At 52.8% G+C, this 14,273-nt stretch overlaps 1 protein-coding gene across 1 annotated transcript in view; it reads left to right on the forward strand.

The window, feature by feature from the left end:
* The first annotated feature begins 1,342 nt into the window (after positions 1 to 1,342).
* Positions 1,343 to 14,273, forward strand: part of SEPTIN9 (septin 9) — a 101,892-nt gene continuing 88,961 nt past the window's right edge. The window contains exon 1 of the mRNA XM_086473867.1: positions 1,343 to 1,436. Coding sequence (XP_086329993.1) covers positions 1,343 to 1,436 — 94 coding nt within the window. The remainder of the gene's footprint in view (positions 1,437 to 14,273) is intronic.

Genomic DNA, 14,273 nt, shown 5'->3' on the forward strand with positions numbered 1-14,273 from the left:
CCAGGCATCACGGGAAGGAAAACCGCTCTCAAATCCCACCTCTGCTCCACCGTGGGACCAAGGAGAAGACCAAGGACTGCTGCCCAGGGCAGAGACTTTCACTATCGCTTTCTGGCTGGCTGCAGAAATCCTCCCCTTATCGCAGTGGGGGGGAAGGCGAAGCAGGGGCTCGGTGCCAGGGCCGGCGGCGAAGCTCTCCAGTGGGTTGCACAGGGCGAGTAAACATGTGTGGCGCTCAGGTCCTGCCTGGTAGCAGCAGCAGCCCATGATGCTGTGCTTGGAATGAAGTCAGCCTTCATCAGCTAAATAGTTTATGCATGAATCGAAACTTCAGACCTGGCAGGGTGGGGAAACGTGCAGGATCTGCGCTCTTTTAAGACGCTGGAGCCAAGGAGGGAGGAGGGGATAGAGGAAATAGCAGGAAAATAAGACGGGGGAAGCAGGGAGAGATTTGAGAAGCTGGATGAGTTGTTTGCGCTGTTATTGCGAGGAGCCAAGTTCCTTAAGCATCTCCTGGTGGATATTAAGAGGGAGCTGTGGAGGCTGGAGCGTTCCCCTGGACACTCGCATGCTGTAGCTTTAAGACTGTTTTACAGAGGACTCGGGATTTCCAGTTTTCCTGCGCCTGGTGGAGTATTTCAGGGAGTTACGGGATTTTTTGGGTCATGCACCCCCTTTTTCTTTTTTCTTCTCCCTTTCTCTTCCTCTCTTACTCTTCCTTTTCATTTCAAAAAGACAAAGCTACTTCAGTTTGGAGCACAAACATATGATCAGCACATGGAAATGTGGTAATTTGGATGCATTCGTGATTGCAACAGATTGAAGAAATTAGACCAGACAAAGAGCTTTTTTTGGAAGAGGAGGAGGAGGCGGCAAGGCAAGGAGGGAGGGAGAGTGGGGGAAAGAAGGGGACACCACCGAAAAAAGGGACGGCCGTGACACGCGGATGCTAAATATATCCTGTAGTAATGGAGAGGGACCGGATTTCAGGTAGGCTATTGATCTTTTAATATGTTATATTCTGCCTCTGCCCTCCTACCTTTCCAGCAGCTTCTGCACTTTGAGAAAAAAACAGCCACACTGTGGGTGGATTTCAGCAGATTCCTTTATTTATTTCCTTTTTTTTTTTTGCAATGCTTCCTTTCTCTATGTCTGTCTTTTTTTTTTCTTTTTTTTTTTTTTTTCCCCATCCTCCTGAGCCCTCTAGACAGAAGGTGGTTTCAGCAGAAGCTGGGGAGGGGGGAAGTGAGGGGGGAAAAAGAAACTGCTTTCTAGGTCTGGATTTGATTTGAGTCTCTTTCCCCCCCGCCCTCTGCTCCCATGTGCCGCACGGCGCGGGGGGATGAATGCTGAGCCTGTTAGCTCAGAGCTGCGAGCCGGGAAGAGGGAGGAAAATAGCCGAGCTCTTGGCATGGAGACGCGTTTCTGCTCTGAAGGTTGGCTCCTGAGTGTGTGTGTGTGTGTGTTGTGGTTGGGCTTTCCCTGCTTGCCAAAGTATCTTCCCCCGGCTTTTGCCCTCCCATCCTGCCTGCCTGGCCAGGCAGGAGCTGCCTGCGTGTCCCGCGGCCGTTCCCTCTGCAATGCCAGAGCTGGTGGCCGGTGACCTGGCATGTGCTTCACCTTGCTGGCCTTGGGTGGGAGGGGGAGGATGGAGGGGGTAAGCGGAGGAATGAGTAACTCCATTTAATTCCCCAACTCCCTGTAAATCCTGCCTAATGGTGTGCGTCTGAGTGGTTCCAAAAACCGCTCCTGGGTGCATTGAGCAGTTGGGGAGCAGTGTTGCAGCGAGCCACTTCTGGGATGGCTGTGAAGAGGGGACAGGCGGGGTGGCATCACCCATGAGGGTTGCTCTCTGCATGCGTGGACCAAAGGATCAAAGAGGGAAAGCAAGGGAGGGGCGTGTCTGCCAAAATTAGCAGACCCGGTGTGCTGCAGCCCAACGGTGGGTCTCCCTCCTTCCAAAGCCATGGCATGGCGCGGCTTGACCTCCTCCGGCACAGCAGCCCCAGGGAGGCACGAGGCCTCTTCTTCTGGGCGTTCCCAGCTGGCTGCTGGGCATCGGTGCTGGGAGGGAAACCGCAGGGATGAGAGGAAACGCTCAAGCCAGGGTGGAGCGAAACTGTGGCCAGAGAAAGCTGCTCCCATGGCTGGCCTGTACCAGACCTGCTGGGCCCCATCTGGGGACGTGCTGAGAGCACCCAGTGCCCCTGGACGAGGACTTACCTGCAGGAGCATCCTCCGCTCCCCACCGCCTCTGGAGAGTGTGGATGGCACCTTCTCATCCCTCTCTCGGTCTCTCTTGCTCGTGCTTTCTCCTCTGGTTTGAGCCACTTCAAAGCATTCCTGAGAGCTGCTCCTAACTCAGAGCCTGGTGGGTGTTTCAGCAGCCCAGGGCTTTGGGCTGGGCAGCCTCTGCTGCTGTGTGCAGGCCTCTGCGAGGCAGGGACATGGGGGAGAGGAGGGGGTCGCAGAGGCAGTTCGGTCCCACTGTGGTTTGGCCTTTCGCATCTCCTGTTACGTCCTCTGTGCAGCGCTGGGTCCTCTTCTTCCATGCAGAGGTGGTGAGGGGCTCTGCAAAGGGTTGCTGGTGAGAAAGGGGATTCCCTAGTGATGTGATCCGGGGCTCTTTGTTCCGGAAGAGCCTCAAAAGTTGGTTTCTCTCAGCTTTTGAACTGCCCATCGTGTTCAGCTGCTGCAAGGAGCATAGACCCCCCCTGCCCAGGCTGGTTGTCACCTGGGGCGCACAGCACCCAGTGACCCCATGGGCAGGAAGACCCTGGGCTAGTGTCTTTGTGCAAAGATGCAAGAGGTCTTGCTAACTCCTGGGAGCTGCAAAACACTGATGTCAAAGTGTGTACTTGTTTCTGGTACAGTCCTCTGCTGGAACTGTTTTCTGTGGGTGGTTCAGATGCGGCGGAGCTGAGGGCAGGGAGGCAGGCAGCAGGCAGGGCACGCGAGTGTGCTCGGTGGCCTGGGCCAGGCGTAAGTGAGCGTGGCGTGCGCCTTCTCCCCAAGGCGGTTGTGCCAGGGGGCTTGGTGCGGGATGAGGAACGTGGCTGCTCTGCTCTCGCTCAAGCATGAGTGGGTTGTGTGCTGCGTGGAACCCCGAAGCCGTGCAGGCCACCTCGGTGGTGCTTCTGATGTGGCTCCTGCGTGAAATATGGGATGGGGGAACAGATGGGCCAAAGGGCTGGTCTTGGGTCTTCTCCGCAGGTGGCTGCTTGGAGGGGTCGGCGCAGGCAGGGAAAGCTGCTCAGCTGGGGCAGTGTCAGAGGAAAACGGGAAAGCTGTGCTCAAGGAGATTCTGGGCACAAAGGTGACAATATCATGAGATCACACTGTTGGCTCCCAGGTCCGTGGCGCAGCATGGATTCGCAGGGCGAGCTGCTCGGCTCACACTGGTGCTGCTGCTGCTGCTGGCACGTGAGCGGGCTGTGCCAGCTGAGGTGCTCCGAGGGTCTCGTGGGGCCACGGGCTCTGGCACCGCCGTGCTGGCGGAGGAGAGGAGCAGGGAGCAGAGCTCAGCCTGCCCCGGGCTCCCCCCAGCCACGGCCGTGCGGGCAGCAGGACGGCCGGGACCCTGGCTTTGGTGACTAACCGAAAGATGACTCAGATGAAAGCAGATCCGTGCAGCGCTGGGGGCCACATCTCAGTCACTGTTCTGGCCCTAAACATGCTTTTAATTAATACTCTGCTGCGGGTGGGAATAGCTGACTCCCGAGCTGAGTGTGGGGCTGCCGGATGGGGCGAGGGCACCCCAGGGCGGGTGGGAATTGAGCCTGGTCTCTTTGAGGGCTGTTTTCCCACAGCAGCTGGAGCTCAGCATATCCCATGGGGTCTCTGCCCAGGGAGAGCTCAGGCTTTCTCACACACAGCGGTGCAATGTCCCTGATCCAGGATCCCACGTCTGAGGGTCACAAGCATCTGGTGCTTCAGGGGAAGGCATTGAAGGTGCGAGGTGATGCTGTAGGTCTGCAGCTGATTCATTGCTAGCTCTGGGGCAGCAAGGGTCTTCCTCGGTCTCTGTAACAAGGTACCAGCCTGAGGTGGTGCCTGTGGGTGCCAGCATAAGAAACACAATCTCCTACAACCTGCTAGCCCCTTTAATCTGGTTAAAGCATCTCTCTCACATTTCCACAAGCTAATACTGCATGAAAAGCCTTACCTCTAAACTAATTTGTTTCCAGGCATCCCTCTCTGACAATTTCAGGGCTGGGGAGCTGTGCTCTGGGGCCACTGTGTTCCTCCCATCTGCCCTTTCTCTCTGCTTTGCCAGATTGCTTTGGTGGCAGTGGCCTGGAGATGGCTCTCCTCTCTTTCCCTAGTAGATGGCTCTTTTGACGAGTCCAGATCTTTCTACAAAGCCTTAATTGTTAATGCCATGGGGCCTATTACCCCTTAAAAGAAAGGGAAGGGCCTGCAGCACCCCAAACAGTGGGGTTTTGCTTATTGTGATGATGGGGGTGACAGGATGAATGCAGCTGTGATAGGAAAGTCGTCTAATCTCCCAGGTAAATTATTAATGTCACCTTTGAAATTGCAATGTGAAAACTCCTTTTAAGAGTTAACAAGTAATGGTTGTTAACACCTGACTGCAATGAGTGGTGTGTGTTAGGCAGGGCCCAGCAGCAGGCAGCTGGGAGTGCTGTAGGTGCATGCCATCTGCTGAACTCTGAAACAAGGATGAACTGTTTGTTAACCCATTGGTGATCATTTTAAATCTTTCAGTTGATATATCCCCTATGGGTATGTTTGTGCATGTGTATTTGTACAGAGTTTAGCATGATTTTATACGTACTATGCACCTAAATGATCTGAGCAGTAAGGAGCCAGCCTCTGTTTGCAGCATGTGGCTTGCAGAGGCTGTGCAGGCAGCAGCTCTTGGACTAAATGCAGCAAGACAGAGCATCTTCCGTAGTCCTCAGAGCCGCCTGGGAAGCACCACCTGCCTGGACTGAGCAGCAGGAGAGTAGTGACCCTGTATGTGAATGCTGGAGGTGTGTAGGGTTGTTGGGAGGGAATGTGCTTTTTTTGTTTTCTTTTCTTTTTTTTAATAGAAGTTATTCTTTAAAATGTGTGTGGCAGCGCAGAGGGGGTTGGGGTTGCTTCTGATCACTCTGGATACCTCTTCTGTCTTAGGTTTCTTGGTGTCCCTGTTATTCGTAGGAAATGGCAGGCAAAAGCCTGATGTTTCTTTTTAGTGGTCTTCTCACACCTACACAACTTCTTTTACCAGACTTTTTTTGTTTTTTCCTCCACCTTGTAGCACATCACATGCATGGGACACCAGATCAGGCATTTCCAGTCTGGGTGATTCTACCCCCTGTTAGATCCCACTGCACTCATCCAGCCCTGGCAGCCCAGGGACTCCTTCCTGCCTGTCCTGCCTTTGCTGGTGGCTGTTGGTCTGTCCTTAGCCCTCTCTTCTGCTGCCAGTGTCCCACTGCTTGTGTCCCTGCCTGGTGCTGACCCCTGCAGTTGGCTGCAGTGTTCCCCAAGGCTGTGGGCTTGCCTGCTATGCACTGTAAAGACTACCTGCAGCTTTTTTTAACCAGTTTCTTGTTCAAGCATTTGCCTTCATTCTAGATGTTCTGTAGTAACCTGTTGCGATTGTGGGTTTTGGCTCGTTTAATAGTATGTCCATGCAGGCCCTTTCTCAGGGAAGGGTTTGGGTTTCTTGAGGCTGTGGAGTTGCCTCTGCAAATGGTTGTGTTCACAGCATGCTCCATGCTGCTCCCAGCCTGCTCTTGGCTGCGTGCTCCTGCCTGGCCAGTGGATGTGTTCCCACAGTTGTCTGAGGCACGTCAAGGTATGAAGCATTATCCATTTCCTCATGTCTGCTCTTAAATCTGCTGGAATTTCTGCTCATCTCCATGAAATACACTCTCGTTGTGGGGCACAACTCAGCTCTTGCCTGGCAGCACAGGTAATGCTTCTCAGCAGTGCTCCGTTGAACTTGGTGAACCCTGGGGCAGGAGCTTCTTTGCTGCCTGCCCTCTGCTTTGTGCTTTGCTGGATGAGTTGTGGCCTCCCAGCAGAGCAATTCCCATGCTTCTGGGGTGAGGGAGGACGTTTCTCATGCAAGTCAGGGTGCTTCCAAGGTCCAGCATACCATAATGCTGAGTAGGAGCAAGTACGTAGTTAGGGAAGTATGTCTGGGTCAACACATGTCTTCTGTTGCCTTAATGATCTCAGAAGCACAATATCTATGTCCTGTTGGCTTCTCCATGTGGTACTTGCGGCTGTAACTAATGGACAGAATAATTTCTTAGAGAGCAGTGATGCCTTGTGCTAAGAGCGCTGTAGTCAGGCTCCGGGCGCTGCGGCTGGACCCTGGCATTGCATGGGCACTAGGGAAGCTCCTGATGGGCTGCGAGTCCCATTTGAGAAGCAGTCTTGTGCCTGAGAAAGGGTAAGGATCTGGAGTTTGGGTTTCTGTGCTGAAGCTCTCCATAGGTGAAGGGGGGATCACAGCAGTGCTCACCTGTGTGGGTAAGAAGTGTGGCTGGAAACTCGAAGCTGTTCTGACGCTGCAGCAAAGGGAGTTGTGAGCGTCTAAACCAGCTGTGTGCGCAGCATCTGAAGCTGTTCCACCCAGACTACTAGTGCTTGGTGGCTACTCTGCAAAGCTGATGGAGACAGCACCCTTTACATACGTGCTTAACCAGTATCTATGGACAACGACCCCCTTACACTGAGTTTCTTGGGCTATGCCCACTGCTTCTTCCCAACGGCTTCTGTTTGCAAGGGCAACTTCCTTCCTAAGTACCAACATGGAAAATCAATTTCCCCGTGGTCGTCTCTGAGTGGGATACAGCACCCTCTCTGCCTCTCCTCTAGCACTTCAGGCTGCTGTTGTTACATTTATTTGCCCTGTGCTAGCAGCCAGGTACTGCATCCCCAGTGCAGGAATACACCGAGCCCTTGCTGCTGGATGGAGCTGCTGTGTGAGTGGCAGGCGAAGTGAAATAGCCCTTCAGTGTAACGCTCGCAAGAGCGATGCGATGCTGATGCCAGGAGCATTGTTAGAGACTTATAAACAGCTCTGGTTTGTGGCTTGGGGGAGAATGGGCATGATTTTACAGGTGAATAAAATGCATTAGTTTTACAAGCAATAATCATGCAATAAACCTGGAAGTGCATTTTTTTCATACAATTGTAGAACAGCCCAGGTTGGAAGGGACCTCAAAAGTTCACCCGGTCCAGCCTTTTGTGGGAAAGGGAGCCTAGGTGAGATTATCTAACACCATGTCCAATCACATCTTGAAAACCTCCAGATGGGGACTCTACCATGTCTCTGGGGAGTTTGTTCCAGTGATTGATTGTTCTCACTGTAAAAAAATCTTTCTCATATCAAAATGAAGATTTTTTTTTTTTTTAAATTCTTTTTCCCCTGGGCTGAGTCCATGTCCATGTGAAGCTGGTGCTACATAAACAGGTCTGTATTAATTAATTTTGTGATTACATCATTACCAGATACCTTACAAACTAAAGCAGTTGTTCTTGGAGCAATTTCTGGTTTCCAGTGAAACTAATTTGGGGAGCGATAAGCATGATTGCTTGGATGCAGGATTTGTGGGGGAGCTTGCCATTAGCTCTGCAACATCTCCAGGTTGCAGCTTTGACCACAAACTGGCAGAAAGGTTGTAGCTTGAGGCTGTGGAGATAGAGGTTTGTTTGCATTTCACTCCTGGCTGTGTAACCTGGAAAAATAAACCGTGTCATCACGACAACTAAGTTTGATCTCTGGTGCACCGGAGCAGAGAAATACTTATATTTTGCTTATTTTGTTGTCTGAAATGTTGATTCTTCAAAATCCTATTGGGTTTGGAGAAGTGGGGTCAAGGTATAGAGGTGTGGGCACTCTGGTGTGGCTGCTAATGGAGGTATTGGTCCATATATTCAGAAATTATTCTCTCCCTGCCTCCCCCCCCTGATGCTGGACTCTCCCTCCATGACTTCCCAACCTGGGGCAGCATCTGTATATGCCTGAGGCACCCTCTTGCTGGCAGCCCATCCTCTGCCGGCTGGCGCTGCTTGCCTGCATGCAAAGCTCTCTCCTTTCCTTCCCAATGAGCGCAGGACATGCCTTTTTTTATTAGTTTCAGATGCTTTTTCTTTCCAGGGCTACATGCTTCAAGTTCCTAGTTGTGGTGCCGGGGCAGGGGCCCTGGTGGTGTAGCCAAGGACTTGCTGATGAGGAGGGATGCTGATAGGGGGGATTCAGGGGCTGGGGACATGTGCTTGGTAGGTGCTGGGTGTTTCCTGAGTGCCTGATCCCTTGCAGTGGCAGGGAGCACCAGGCCTGCCCAGCATACGCATGATGGAGGGACTCCCAGTGGCTGAGCATCTCTGATGAAGCCAGAGCCTTCATCAAGGGAAATGTGTGTTTGAGTCCATCTGGGTGGTTTAGGGGGACAAATAGAAAGCGTTAAAGTCCTGAATGCTTGGCAGGGATGCTTGCTTTGAGGGACGCCTAGGAAGCTGGAAGGCAGCTCCTGGGGAGTCGAGTGGTGTGAAAACTGCAGGTTGGGAAGCCTGGATCCAGGACTTGGATGCAGGCTTTGAGCCCAGGGCCTGTTTCTGCTTTACTGTCGGACTGGTGAGAGCAGCCGTGTTGGGCAGAGCTGCACAGTGGTGTGGTTAAGGCTGCTTTCAGTGCCTGGGTCTGGGATTTTGTCCCTGTGCCACTGACTTGTGTGAGGTGCAGCAAGTCATGGGCTCCCTCTGTTTCACTGTCTCTGACGCGTTTGCTTGGTCATCTCTGAGGTTTGGGCAGGTCCCCGTTTGAGATCAGGTGAACAGCCTGGTCCTGTGTGAGGGCCTATCTCTGTACCTTCCTCTGAAGCACCTGGTGCTGACTCGTCCCCGAAATGTTGTACCAGCTGGTCCCTGGTTCTACCCTCTATAGGCAAAGAGCTTTCAAGATCATCTCATCTAAGCAGTGCTGGAAATACAGAGCATTGTACTGCTGGTACGTTGCTGCCTGACCTGGTGGGAATCCTGGCTTGGGAGGCTCGTCCCAGACCACGGTGGTGCTTTCTGCTGCCCAGGGATGTTTCGTGTGGACCGCTCTGTTACTGGTGTTGCTGTGACAGTGCTGTGCTGGTCAGAGTTCTTGGGTGATGACTGCTGTGAGTGTACCTGGAGACAAGGTCCTGATGACTTTGTACAGACAGTGAATTGCCTGGGGCTGTGCAAGCAGATCAGTGTCAGATCTCCCTCTTCTCAGTCCAGAGCCCCGTTTCCTTGACTACACTGCCTGTGAAGGAGAGAGAAGAGGCTTTTTTAACTGCTTCAGCTGGCCTTTGCAAATCTATACTTTGTAAAAAGCACTCCAGAAACTCCTTGCTTGTTTTTTTAGCACGTATATGGAGGGGATCCCTGTGTAAGAAGCATCTTGGTTGGCTTCACTAACTACCTGGATGCCTGTACTTAGAGGCAGGTATACTTACTATGTACCTGCTGGGGTCAGATGGCTGAGGTCCTTGGCCTGACTTTGCAAGACCCCAGAGGGGGTCATCCTGCATTTGAAGTGAGGTTATCAGCAGCCCTATCCCAGCAATCTCAGCCACTGGTTTCCAGTGGGCTAAGGGTGGAACACCATCATCCACAGAGGCTTCAGTCTTGCATCTCTTTGACTCACGAGTCTCTCGCTCCCAGTGACTCATCCCCATCCCAAGGGGTGCGTCAGGGCTGGGAACCGGGTGCCCCTGGGCCAGGCAGGGGGGACCTGGGTGCCGACAGCTCGTGGGACCCCCATGCCCGAGGACGGGGCAGGGATGCGCAGCCCCGGGAAGCGGCGATGCTGGGATGCGCACCTTGCTGCAGGGAGGGGGCTCTCCTCCGGCACCCACCCCGGGCAAGGGGGGTGCGCTGGGTGCTGCCTCTTGCCCTACCGAGCCCCGGCTCCGGGGGGGCTGGGGGCGGCCGGGGCTGGGCCGGTGCCGTTAGGTGGCGGTGTGCGCTCCCCGGCCGGCTGCCGGGGCGGAGCGGAGCCTCTGGGGCGGGGGGTAGGGGGGCTGCGGGGCTGCCGGCCCCCCTCTGCCCGAGTCCCTGCTCCCAACCTCTGCCCGATCGCTCAGCCCCTGCCCCGGCGGTTGCGGGTCCCCCGGGAGCCCCCCGGGAGCCCCCCGCGGCCGCCAGCCGCCGGCTGGAGTTTCACCTCCAAGAGCAGGCGAGGGGCTGCGGTTGTGTGCGGCTGTGAGGAGGGCGACAACCGCTGAGGGTTAGAGCAGAGGGGAGTCAATTCCGCTACCGGTATAGATAGAGGGACCTTAATCGGCGAAAAGAGAGAGAAATTTCTCACTACGTTGCTGAAAGCATCTGGGTGCCCCTCTCCTAAACGGCCCCGCTTTTTGGCACAGCTGCTTTTTTAACAGCGAGTCGGGATTTAAGCTGCACAGGGAGGGAATGATCTTGTGGCAATTATAAGCTGGGCTGTTGGAGCCCTTTTCCTGCTAAATCTCTCTGTATCCTTGCATAAATCATTTAACACGTGTGCTCTAACTTCCTATATGGAAAATGAGGTAGACACTTTCCGCTTTTCATAGGTACTTCAGGATCCTCTGTTAGACAGCTGCAAGGGATCTGTCATGATAAAGCTGGGAACTTGACCCCTTTGAGATGCCAGCACCCCTGTGCAGGGCTGGGATGAGGCTCCCTACGGGGTGGAGGCAACGGCTGGTGCTAATCTGAGATGTGGGGCTGGGGCGTAGCTGAACATCAGGCTGGAGACACAAATCGTTCTCGTTGAATCCACCTCTGCTGGGGAGCATGGGCCGAAGAGCAAGAATATGGCACTTATTTCAGGGCCGTGATGTCTGTCCCTCCATCACTGCAGGCACAGTAAGTGCAGGCAGAGCTTCCTCCAGAGGGACTCTGGCACTGAGCAGTGTACAATCACCGGCTGGTGCCATGTTCACAGCTAGAGCACTACCGAACACCAGTTAATGTGTTCTTTCCTGCTCTGCTCATCAGCAAGAACCATCTGACTCTCCTCCTTTCACGAGGAGATGGAAGGGCACATAAACCCATTTGTCCTTCCCTGCTTTCTTCTGCTGGTGACCTTCAGCTGGCATCATTAAACGTTGTCACCTCTCCTCCTAGAGATGATGATCTTCTTCTGGTATGGGCCTGCCATTTCCCCCAATTTGTCCCCCTGATTCCCCCTCACCAAGCCTGAAGCATTTAGCAGTTTGGCTTTATTGCTTTCCTTCTCCCCTGTGGCTTCTCTTGGCTCCGTGAGGTCTATGGGACTTGGAGCGACAAGGCTGGAGCTGCCACTCCAGAAATGTTTACCAGAAGGGCTTGTGTTTATGTAAGTGTTCACTGATTTATCAGGATAGAGGCAAAGCAGGCAAACTTGAGAGCAGATGAACTGTTGGGCCAGGAAGGGGTGGTCTTCAGCACCTAAAATATTTACCATTTCTTTCCTCTCGAGTGGAGAACTGATCAAACCCAACTTCAGCTGCCTAAAAAGGGCTGTTTGACATCCGTATTGAAAGCTGCTCTTTAGGGAAGGGGGACCTATTGGAAACTGCTATGGTTGGTGAGCAGTTGGTTGGTTGTGTTTTGAGGTGGTTTTTTTTTCCAGAAAATTTTAAAAATTCCCAGTGGGTGGAGAGGGAAAGTGAACTGTGGAAATTGTGTGTCTCGTGCTCTCAGTTGAAACACACCCTGGGGAAGGCATATCCTCCATAGGAGGAACAGCAGTGTTGGCCACGAACCAGGAAACCCTTCCCTCCCCGCTCTCCTGCGCAGCAAGAGCTAAGTGCCGTAGGCAGCGTTTCCATCCAGAAACGCTGTTCTGGGTTCCTCTTCATGTACATCTTCACCCCCTGGGACACCCACTGGAGTGGCTTCCTTAAGTGCAGGTTGTGCTCCAGGGTGCTCTTCCCCTTGCTCATCAGTTTTTTCCAGCAGACTAGTGTTACGGGGGGTGCTGGGCTCTGTACTCGGGCTATTCACTGGTGGTGCTGTGAGAACATGGGGGATGTTGCTGGATCCTGAGTAACACCCTCAATGTTGGCTGAGGTATGTGGTTTGGATGCCTGCTCCCAGCCTTGCTCCAAAATGAAATGGGAAGAGATATGTCAGGGCATTGGTCTTTGCTTGGCGCAGACACGCACGTGCACCCAGGGCTGTACAGAGGCTGGAGTGCTAAGACTGGCCTTTTAGCTCATAGTTGATGCCCAGATTGGTAAAGACCCACCTCTGGAGTCCTCTACTCACTTTTCTTGCTGCTCCATAGCACCCTCACTGTCTTGAGGCTACTCAGAGAGTGAACCCTTTGTCTGCAACTGGAGAGGAAACTTAATCTTGCCCTGTACCAAGGCAAGAAGGTGACAACCAGCGTTGCAGGGGACCGAGGGGCGGAGGAAGTGGATGTGCACCAGTGGGTGATGCAGAGGTGGTTTATTTGTAGGGGCTGAAGGGCTGCGAGGCAACTGTGTGGATGGGAGTGCTGTGGACCTGGGGAAAGAAAAGATGGAGTATTTTGGAGAAAAAAATCTGAGAGGCAGAAGGAGGGGTATGGGGAGGGCTTTGCAGCAGCAGGGGTGGGGACTCAGACTGAGTTCTCCCTTTCTTGGCTTGATGCCTTCCTCCCCCTCCTCTCGCTCGTATGGCATTTCCTCTTGAAGGCCAGCAGAGACCCGGACCCCGCTCTGTCTCTGGTAAAGCTCAGGCTTGCCTGCTCACCCGTTTTGCTCATCTGCCAGACCCCGTGCATAGCAAGAGGAGGTTTGTTTTGCTTCTGGTTACCCACGGAGTGATGCAGATTCCTCTGTGAATCTAAACAATGGGCAGATAGCATGGCCCGGTTTTTCCACATTGGAAGGGTTCATCATACAGCACTAAGCAGCCGTCAAAACTGAGCAACTTACCCCTTTTCTTTGATAAACTCCTTTTTGTATAAGGCTGCATGTTGTCTCAGTGACTGCCAGTGCCCTGTTTCTGGTGGGAGCCCCTCTGTGCCCTGGCAGCAGCAAGCATTGCACACCATAAATCATGGGAAATCCGGTTCTGTGTTGGACGTACTGTTCAAAGGCACCTTGGTTGCGCTCAGGACGTTCTGCTGACAGATTTTCCCATGAAATAAAAAGCCCTGGCTGTTGACATACAAATGTATCCAAAGTGTAAGCTTTTGCCGTCATATTTCACTGCTGCTGGCTTAAAATCCGGAGGGTGTGGCAGTATAAAACCAAGGATAGCTTTAGGGGGCAGAAGTTGTCTGAACTTTAGCAGAAGTTCATGTTGTGTTTTGAGTTGACATTCAGGTTGCTGCTTCTCCCACCTACGACGATACCTGCATCCCTTCAGGAGCCAATGCACAGTCCCACACAGCTGGGAAGGACCGGCAGAAGCAGGACTGTTCCCTCATTGCCTCTGGCCATCTGGGAGAAGCTGTTTGAGTTAATTGAACTGTCTCCGATGCTTCCTTCTCTGCTTAAACAGTAAATAGGAATTACATTAAACATGTAGGTCAGCAGTGTCTGTAGGATATATAGTGGTAATACATGTGAGGATGGCGAAGATGGTGCATGAGGTTTGGAGGCATCACCTCCAGGCAAAGCCCAGGTACCTCTGCTGTTCCCTCCTCTGTCTGTCTGAGCTCCTCGGCTCCCAGTGACTGTCACTTCTTTCCCTCCAATTGCTTTAGATCTTGGCTCCCAGGTCGCTGACTTGCCTCTTCATTGCCTTTTGGGTGGTTTAAGAATTTTTCTTTAGGAAAGTGACTTAGTGTCGAGGGCTGCCAATATCTGTAAAGCTGCTTTCTGAGGCAGACTGTTGCTCACTAGTGAGACTTTTTAAGCAGCTGTGTCAGATCCATCATTAAAGTAACCCATCAGAAATATCCCCTTCATAGCCCTCTCATTTGTGTTGCATGGACTTAAACAATAAAGCCAGGCTGGTTTTCAGTCCTTTTGCTGGCTTGGAAGAAAACTTCTTTAAAAAACAACAGCAGCAACAAAAAACCCCCACAAACCTTGTTTTCCAGCAGAGATGCAGAATTTTCTCTGTGGGGAGCTGGTCTCTCTCAGGAAGCGCTGGAAGTGGCCATTTGGATTTAATGCCTTGCTCATCAGCTGTATCTGTTGTGAACAGGAACATGTTACGTTGCACAGACTTTGGTGTTTTTCATTAAATAGGAAGTTGCCTTTTAGTATTGAGGGCAGATTCTCCACTGACGTGGGTTGTCAGAGCTCCACCAACTCCAGCAGCTGAAAGCGTATTCCCTCACAATCCTGCTGCGCTTGGCGTTTTCCCGG

This window comes from Leptosomus discolor, chromosome 15 (genome assembly GCF_034619465.1).
Source record: "Leptosomus discolor isolate bLepDis1 chromosome 15, bLepDis1.hap2, whole genome shotgun sequence".
In the NCBI taxonomy this organism is placed as follows: Eukaryota; Metazoa; Chordata; class Aves; order Leptosomiformes; family Leptosomidae; genus Leptosomus; species Leptosomus discolor.